The sequence below is a fragment of the Ruditapes philippinarum genome, unplaced genomic scaffold, assembly GCF_026571515.1.
Source record: "Ruditapes philippinarum isolate M1 unplaced genomic scaffold, ASM2657151v2 ctg10676_1_1_1_1, whole genome shotgun sequence".
Taxonomy (NCBI): Eukaryota; Metazoa; Mollusca; class Bivalvia; order Venerida; family Veneridae; genus Ruditapes; species Ruditapes philippinarum.
Window position 1 is genome coordinate 1,348 of NW_026853554.1, and position 10,666 is coordinate 12,013.

At 28.8% G+C, this 10,666-nt stretch overlaps 1 protein-coding gene across 1 annotated transcript; it reads left to right on the plus strand.

Annotated features, from left to right (window-relative positions):
• Positions 1–2,158: 2,158 nt before the first annotated feature.
• On the plus strand, positions 2,159–5,182 carry LOC132737184 (uncharacterized). Its single transcript, XM_060724441.1, has 2 exons — positions 2,159–2,486; positions 3,632–5,182. Exons 1-2 carry the CDS (start codon positions 2,457–2,459, stop codon positions 4,256–4,258), a joined length of 657 nt encoding a protein of 218 aa, XP_060580424.1. The 5' UTR covers positions 2,159–2,456; the 3' UTR covers positions 4,259–5,182.
• The last annotated feature ends 5,484 nt before the right edge of the window (positions 5,183–10,666 follow it).

The window sequence follows — 10,666 nt, forward strand, 5'->3', positions numbered from 1 at the left end:
GACTATACAGACAGAATCGACTATGAAATACCACAAGAAACAACAATTTGAAAACTCTATAGTGTATATGCAATATAATTTAATTAAAACTCAAGCCTGTTATATGAATGAGATAAGATGTTGTGTTCCATATATAAGCAAGTGTAACATTACATTATGCCATATGAAAAAGGAAGTTGAGATAGTCAGAAACTCCGAAAATCAATTATTTCATAAATTTGTTTTACCGATATTTAATATTGCAAAATATTGCTTCTTTGTCAATCTACCAGATACTCGTTTAATATATGAAAGGTTATTCTTATCAAATAGTGTACTGTATATAATTATTTTCATTTGATTTATGCTTACCGCAATTATGATTGATGACATTCAAACTGACCGGTTTGTGAAATCGGACGAAACCTGTGATTACAAAGGACTTTAATAGGATACATTTGTGTCAAAATTTATTTACCTAACCGAAGCATTCATAGGTTCATTATTCTAAGATTAAATAGGTTAAAGTTAATGAAATTACAGTACAGGACAAATAGTGACTGATTATGTAAAAATGATTCGTTAAAAAAGGGACGTCTTGACATTGTAATTTAATCTTACATTTATCGTTTTAAATACTTAATTTAGAAGTGTTTTGTGAATGAGGCATAATTATGTTGTTGATATAAATAACCTTTGTAACATAAATTAACGTATATAGATAACTGATCAATTGAAATCAAAATCGATTATCCTGAGTGTGGTATATGTAAATTGTTAAGGTATTTTATTCACTTTACAATGTAACATGAGCTCAGATTAGATTAGTGATATACTATACTTATACAAGTAAGCAAGACAATCGGACTAGAATAGTAAAATAAAAAATCAACAACAACAACAAAAAACAAAACAAATAACAACAAAAACAAGAACAACACAACAACAAAAAAGCCAAAACAAACCAGCAACAACAACAACAAAAATCTCAGGACAAAAACAAAACGATATAACAGAGTAAGGACAAATGGAAAGGAAAAAATATAACATCATTTAAATGTCAGCACTAGAATAAGATACTGTCGGATTGTAACTTAAATACAACAATTATTCATTAGTGAACAGCAATTTTTTTCTTGAACACCGCCTTTATACTAAATAAGTTTTATCGATATTCATGTACATTGCAGAAATTAACTATCGATAAACCGTTTAATATTTAAGAAATAATACCGGTTTCAGTGGTGTTTATCGGCTATTTAACACCGGTTTGGAGTTTTGAAAAACGACAAAACTGGTGTAAGATAGCCGATAAACACCGCTCAGATCGATAATATTTCGAATAACTGAAGACAAAATACGGCAGATCATTACCCTATTTGTCAAGCGGAGATTACTTCTGCTACCGATATTTGTATAACGCTGTTCTATTTAGCACCTTACAGTCGCTAAATTAAAAAAAAAAATGACCAAAAAAAAAAAATAAATAAATAAATAAATTAAGAAATGTTTTATCAAGCTTGCAATAATTTTAGCTTAGGTGTCAGACTGGATCGTATTCAATTAACTAAATTCATTTTACTCATATTTGTACATTGAGGTTTATAATGCAAAGATGTTTCAATCAAATTAACTCAGTCATACGATAGGATATCAATTCAACGCAATTGCTGTTTAGTCAGCACCCTTCCGGTTTCATGGGAGGAAACTGTATTTTGAAACATGGATGTATAAAAGATTTTGTCATGGGTACGTTAGATATGACGTCAATAAAGCCGATTAAATCAGTCGTAGTAAATTGATATAGTTTAACATACTTGTGTAGTATAAATCGGATTAAAATGATGGTAACATGGATTTATTTGCCAGCAGAAATGTTTTCTATAAAAACTTTCTATCCGACATGAGCAAAAGAAGACAATTATGGCATTAAACTTACTCCATATATGTTAATTGTTATAAGACACACGCTATTAGATCTTTAAAAGTTATAAGTCGACATTGTTTGATAAGACATATTAATTTCGAGTTATTGATAAAAGTTTAATGTAAAAATTGTCCTAATTAAAGCACACATCTATGCAAATATATCCATTATATCTAAGAATTTAAAATCTAGCAAATAAGTGTTTAGACAGACTGACCTTTCGTTCAATTTGTATATCAAGAGAAAACATGAAACATATAGCAAATAGAAACTTATAAAAACAAAAGACCAAAAACCCTAGTGCAGAGTCACAGGCCATTTGTATTGCATATTTTTTATTGTTTATATGGATTTTCAGGTTTAACTGGAAACCTAAAATATAACTTCATGTCCGAACCAATCCTATGACCGAATATTTAGAGAGAGCAATTGTAAAAGATATAGTTTTTAAGTTTAATTCTTAAAGTTATTTCAGCCTATATTTGAAATAAAACATTGTAACCAGCATTTATTTTTCAGTCAAATATTTGTGTGAACGCAATATTCAACCATGGCAACTGGCAATAGGGAGGATACTTTGGTAAACTGTTTGTTTTCAAATATCTTTGTTTATAGTATTGTATATTATTTATCTTCTGTCTTTTGTTAATCTTATTTTTCTGTAAATTGATTTATTTTTTTGTTGCAAATTCATTGTGAAATATGTGTTTTTCGGACGTCACTGAGTATTTTCTTACATAATAATGACTACTTACATCGATCAACTCTGACACTTTAGAGCAACATGCCTCCAAAATACTCCAATAAAATCAAACATGAGGAACATGTATTTGACTTTAGAGAAAGTGGAAAACATCAAGATTCAAGTATTAGTTTATTTGTTATGAGCGATTAATGGTTTCTTTTTTATTATATATAATTATCCATATTTCTACTGCGTTACTTACGCAGTAAGGTCAATTATTGCATATTTTGACCACTTTTTGTAATAACAGTGGGTTGTTAGTGCCATTGATAATGTGTAAAGTGCTTCCTTTTTGTTAGTTTACAATATTTATACTTTAAATAACATTCTCAGAATTTTCGATTTTTTTTTTAAATAAGCATTTATCTGGAGGCGTGCTACTTTAAACAAAAAGATGTGCAAAAGATAACTCAGAAATATACTCAAAAATAAATTGAAATTGCAATTATGTGCTTTTTTAGCCAGAATTATGTGAAAAGCGTTGCAACGCGTTTCGAACTAATACAGGAAAATAAACGTGCGTGCAGACAATCTGAATTTTGCAAACAAGTTATTGCTTAGGCCATCAAAACGAACTTTATCCCGATTTTATTTCTATCCAAGTAAAGTGAAAAAACCACAGTGGAGTCTTGACTGGAGTCCCTCTAATGTTTAAAGTTATTGACTTCGTAATTCGTTTCAAGGTCACAAACGAATATCTATAATTTGTTATTGACTTATCGAAATCTTGTTCAGTAAATTACTATGAAAAGCATAGCTTTACTACCAGAGATACAATTTACCTTACTTTGGCGGAGTAATGGACATTAAGTTTAGTTAATACGATTCATTGTAATCTGTAACCATTTTGTTATGTTATTTCATGTTATTTTCAGTTAAGTATCCAACAACTTTATCATCAGTATTATTGGGAAGAAGTACAAATTGTACTTAAATTGTATTTATTATTAATTAGATTAAACTGTTCTCTTGCATTTCAGGATTCTGGCTTCATTGAAGTAAATGGGAAGCCTTTATCACAATCACAAGAAAAATTACCAAAAATCAAGACGCGTTGTAAGGTAACAACAAATATATTATCATCAAAAAAAGGACAAAACATTTATGCAATTGCCGAGAAACCAAGTATGATTCCTATCCTTAAAAACCGAATTTTGAAACCGATTACCAAAACCCCGTTTGAACGTAAACACGGAGAAAATAAAATGCAAACAGAAGAGATTAAAGATGAAATAGCTAAAAAACAGGGAAAGAGAACAGACAATAAAGAGAAACAAATGTTAGCACATGAGGAAGATTTTAAGGGACTTAAAGAACAAATCGCTTTACTTACACAAAAAGCAACTGAAAATGAAAAGCATATGACAGAAATAAAACAGATGAGTGTCAATGTGTTGGCAGAAATGAATGTCATAAATGATAAGATTGATAAGCTAGACCAAAGCACAGATGATAAGATTGATGGCATTGCGAAGCTAGTTAAACAACAAGACCAAGAAAGGAAAAAATATGCCGAACAAAGATCTACAACTGGTTCTTATGCGGGAAAACAAAAGCGTCAAGCCGCAAAAACAAGTTCAAAAGGAGAGTGGGCAAACAAATTTTAATAACTTTGTAAAAGGCACATTATGTCTCCGAAACACATTTTCTTTCCTCTTTAGAAAAAGCAAACATTAATTCTATCATATTTACATAATGGTTTAAGAGGCTGTTCGAGGCCAATTACCTGAAAGAAAATAACGATAAATGTAGCGACATGTAAAAAAGTAGTATTTTGACTTCCATACAAAATACTTTTTTCAGTATAACTGTACTTTTTGCAAAAAAGCAACAGATTAAAAAGATATATCAGGTAATTGTCCAACGAGTAATTTTTGAATACGATAAAAGTGCACCAAAATTAAAACAATTTAGTAAAAGAGAATTAAAAGCATTTCTGGAGTAAAATGGACCTTTAAATCTGATTTGTGTAATTTAATTTTGTTAGCGGAATCTACTTTTACCCTAAGGAAAATATTTTTTCAAACATTTCGTCAGTCTCTTTACGTTGAATCACTTAGTAAATATATGCATATCAAGTGATTAACACATGAAACGTGTCTGTAAATGTAATAGATCCTTTCTTTGCAGTAATAGATTATATTGTTACGGAAAATATCCTTTTTCCTACGATAACAAATCCTTTCCCTACGGTAAAACATCCCATCTCTACGGTAATATATCATATCTCTATGATAGCAGATATCATCCCTACAGTAGTAGATCCTAAACTCAACACGTTATGGTCCAATTTACTGAGGGAATGGCTTGCACTGAAATGAAACCTCATAGAACGCCGTTATTTGAAATGTTACTTTTTTCAATTAAATATACGCTTCAGTTTTTTTTTGTGATATATATTACGTCGTTCATAGCACCATTTATGAAAGTGTAAGTTAAATTAATAAAATGTAAATAAATGTTACATTTCGGGGCGTCCGTGGCCGAGTGGTAAAGGTCGTTGACTTCAAACCACTTGCCCCTCACCACTGTGGGTTCGAATCCAGACAGAGACCTTGGATTATTTCATGTGAGGAAGCTATATAGCTAGCGTTCGGAACGTCGGTGATTCTACTCAGGTCCCGTTCGTGCCTGAAATAAAGCACGGAAGGGGACCTGAGGTCTTCCACCATCAGTAAAGTTGGTTGCAACGTCGCCATATGACATGTAGTGTGTCTGGGTAAAGTAAACCCAATCAAACAAACAAACATGGAATGTTTCCATGCTTCCTTTGCAACGAATGTGTTAAAATCTTCGATACCACTTACTTTCATAACACACCTATTTCCGTTTCGGACAATGCAACAAATAAATTATGAACGTTGAGTAACCTAACATTTTATACATTCATTTGTGTTTACATTTTTTGTCCATGGACCCGATTTTGATCAATTAATCGCTCCGATTTACAGCTAAAAATAAACTCGACACAAAAATTCCTTTTGATTTCTATTATGTCAAGTCATATATTGGTTTTCCGTCGGTGATTTGGAGCATGTCATATTAATGAATGAGAAAGGGAACATATTTCACGCCTCAATCGCAGGAGACAAAGAACTAAATTCGGAAATTTATTTCTTATATTTGCATCTTCTGCAAGAAATTCTTAAATCTTTTGTATAAATCCGAGCACGATAAACAGAAGTTTTTTCATACGTATTTATAGTACGGAACAGTCCATCTGAATACTATAAAGGTAAATGACATGTTGCACATCTTCATGATTGTACGTTTGACTGATAATTGTAAAAGTAAGTAAAAAATGTCGCAATATCTCAATAGGTAGACCGCTAAGTACAGAAGTAATCTACTCTATGGCAGAAGGGTAACAAGCTTCAAAAAAAGTTTTTTGGTATTCTTTTTATTTTTTATTTTTTCCTTCCTTCATGTACGAAAATACATAATGATAATGCGTTTGTATTTAATTGATTTATTTATGTTACTTTTTAATCGAAGTAACTTCATCTTATTTATTCCATTATCTTTTTCATATTTGTATTATTCATTTGTTATTCTAAATGTATGATATTTCAACAAATTTTATGAAAATCAAAAATACAATATCTTTAACTTCATGTACGAAGCCATTTATTTATTTTGGCAGACAATAAGAAATTAAAAAAAGATAGAATTAAAATTTAAATAAAAAGTGAAACAGTTTTCACCAGGTTTCGAACCCACTAGCTGAATTTACTTTCATATTAATAAGCGGTCTTCCTTACTGTGCTATAGAGTCCAAAAAAGATAAAATCTTATAAAATAAATCTTTATTTTAATGTAACAATTTGGTTAATCACTTGTAGTTTACCAATGTTCACCTATGTTAATCTTTCAATGGACTGTGCTTGCATTTTTAGAACTGACGAAAGTTCTGTTTATCGTGCTCGGACTTTTTCTATAGTACGCAGTAGGTTATGTATTTATTTTATTGCTACGCAAGACTGGTTAAATGAATTCGAAAGATATTAATAGATGACCTTATTAACATTTTGAAAATTCAAAAATCTATATATAGAAGTAGTCTGAAACTCTTTTATGAGAACATTTTTCATTCCACCATAATTTAGGGGCCTTATATTTTACCTTTCTTTATTTAGGTATTGTTTAGTCCAATATTGAGTTAAGTTTGTCGAGGAATGATTGAAATATTTCATTCATATATCCACCTTTAATTATGTAATTTAATTCTTGTCTGCATAAATGTCTAAAATCTATCCATTGATTCTCAGTAGCTTTTTCAGTTAACTATTTCTCTAATAATTTTATAAAAACTTTCCATAACTCAAACATAGCGAATAATTACATGTATTCCTAAGACAATAAAACTATAGATATTTAAAAAAAAATGGAAGCCCATAACTCTTTTAAATACAACTTTGAATTATATATTTTTAGAAACTTTCGTCATATTATAAGTCTCACATTAGTTGTGATGACAGATTAGGGAAATAACATATCTATTTGTGTCTATTGTATATGTTGTCTTTTCCGAAACTAAAATGATCTTATCTGATCAAGACGTTTAGTGTCGCGTTATGTCAATAGATCAAGGTGGGTTTTGGGTTGGATGGATGGATGGATGGATGGATGGATGGATAGATAGATAGATAGATAGATAGATAGATAGATAGATAGATAGATAGATAGATAGATAGATAGATAATAGATAGATAGATAGATAGATAGATAGATAGATAGATAGATAGATAGATAGATAGATAGATAGATAGATAGATAGATAGATAGATAGATAGATAGATAGATAGATAGATAGATAGATAGATAGATAGATAGAAAAATAGATAGATAGATAGATAGATAGATAGATAGATAGATAGATAGATAGATAGATAGATAGATAGATAGATAGATAGATAGATAGATAGATAGATAGATAGATAGATAGATAGATAGATAGATAGATAGATAGATAGATAGATAGATAGATAGATAGATAGATAGATAGATAGATAGATAGATAGATAGATAGATAGATAGATAGATAGATAGATAGATAGATAGATAGATAGATAGATAGATAGATAGATAGATAGATAATAGATAGATAGATAGATAGATAGATAGAAAAATAGATAGATAGATAGATAGATAGATAGATAGATAGATAGATAGATAGATAGATAGATAGATAGATAGATAGATAGATAGATAGATAGATAGATAGATAGATAGATAAACGAATTAATAAATAGTTGAAAAAATGATCAATTAATCAATAAATTAATTGGTTGATTAATGGTTTATTGAATGAATGAATGATTGGTTGATTAATTGATTAAGAATGAATTAATTATTTAATGTAAATAACAAAATGAATATATCAACACATGTAAATAGATAAAAACAACAATACAAAAAGTAGAACAACAAAAAAAACAAACATTTTTCGATAATAAGAACAACCATATAACCAATGTGAATTAAGTGATTTTTCTTCCACCAGCAAGACAGGATGCTCGTGATCTATTGAAAGGTTATTGTCACTTATCCGATTTATATTGTGTGATATTGTTAAACCACCGCTTTACAACTTTAGCGAATATTTATCTTACGATATTATAAACGAATATTTTACATTATAAACAGAACAATCTTTAAAAAACCTATATTGATGGTTTTACTTATTTTCAGAATTTAAAATTTAGCAGGAGATTTTATGATTTATTATATCAATTTACCATTTATATTTACCCTCGTAATTACTGAGTTTCTTTATCATATAAAGCGTAGTTACAACGTTCATAAGGATTGTCGTAGTATCCTCCTTAAATTGGATGTTCCTATTTTAAAAGTGACCAGATTCTTAAACGGCTGTGAAGCTGTCATCTAATTTAATCCTATAACTATAGCTACAAGGATAGAAATTTAATACAGAATGTATGTTTCCGTTAACTAATCGAAAATGCATTTTCTGCCTTTAGCTATGTTATGTTAAGTAGGCCGTGAAAAGAAATAGAAATTTTTATCAATTTAAGAGATATTAGACACCATTTATTAACCGTTTAATCGATTTGTTTTTCGAGTGGAATGTTTGAACAATAAATTCACTCATTAAGTGTAACTGTAAGCGGTCAGAATAGATAAAACTTGAGGTAAGAAATTATGTTGTTATAAAAGTTATGAAATCTCCCTAATATTTAATCAAACCAATATGATTTACTAATATAATATTTGTCACAAGTAAAATTCAATGTAGTTATATAAAACACACCTTATACTTATATATGATTGTACAAGGAATTGAAACTGGATTTTTAATCATAATGCTGCTGCTGCTGCTGCTGCTGCTGCTGCTGCTACTGATACTACTACTGCTGCTACTACTACTACTACTACTACTACTACTACTACTACTACTACTACTACTACTAATAATAATAATAATAATAATAATAATAATAATAATAATAATAATAATAATAATAATAATAGTAATAATAATAATAATAATAATAATAAATAATAATTATGATTATGATGATACCTACAATTATAATGAAAAATGAAAAAAGTATATAGTAAAAATGATCAAACTAATAGTAATCATGATAATGTATTATGTGGCAAGTTTTACAGAAAACAATCATTACTCAAATATTGATAGTCAACCACTTAAGCTATGAGTGTAAATAAAATTTGACTCGAAGTTAAGTTTATAATAAGCGATAATTTCTTTTGAGAATATAAGGTACATTTCATTTACAATTAGATAAAAATAAAAACAATTGATCAATATAAGAATTATCTAGATTGACTGTTAATCAGCTGGAACCGAAATATATTGGTCTTTGCCATCTTTTTGCGGTCTGACGTCCAGGCTCAATATAGTTTGTAACTTTAATAGAAACGAATGTTTTTTTCTTCTTATTTTCGGGTGATTGGCCAATGAGTAAATATTTGTAAACTACAACAGGACACTTAAACGAAAGTATTGTTTAGAAATAAAAAACAATCATTTCTGGGAAATAATGGGCCTTTATCTTTTTATTCTAGAATTAATATCCTTAAAATTTTCAATGGACTGTTCCAAATCAAAATTAATATAAAAAACATATAAAATTGACAAAAAAGTTAATCAAATGGAATGTTTGAAAATGATAAAAAAGTTTAGATTACTTAAGAGGTAACATAATGCTTTAACCTTGGGTTCGAATAACTTAAAAAGGTTTTACTAAATGTTTTCTGACTTTCAAAATCTGCATTATCTTATATCAATCTTGCACTGGCAAAACACCAAAAGTGTCGAAATTATTTTGGAAATAGCCTAGTATAGGCTTATAATATTTTTTTTCAATTATAACATTATGTCATACAAAATCTGATCGTGTGATAAAGATCAATCATTAAAATATTAAATACGATTCGTTTTATGATATTCATATACAATTGATACATGTATTTTGATACATTCAAATTCAATCCATAGTTTATCAATCATAGCTATACTTATGTTTTTTTACAAAAAGTGACACCAAGGTTTGTGAAAACCATAATAATGATTTAGATAGCCACTTATGAGAAAATGACTTTCGATTGAGAATATATTTTTGAAATTTATTCATACTAATCTGGCCCTGATCTTTAAAAAGTTGATATCGTGATTTATATAATTATATAAATATTTTCGATAACTATTTCCTTATCTACTAAGCTAAATTACATGAAACTTCACAAATGTTCTAAAATAGGTGATACATGTATCCTTAAAGTATATTGACGATTTTATCAAAGTCTGAAATAAAACTTAATTTAGAAAAATCCGATCAATATATTTTAGTTTTAAAGAACTGCCATTGACAGGCAGACAGACATGGCTACCGGTTATTATGAACAATCTGAGGTAAGCGATATAGTTAAGTCAATCTAAGTGACTGGAAAGTCATCATTAAAGGGCCTTTATCACACACAGTTGTAATATTCGGAAACGTAAATATAGTTTACATTTATTTTGTTTA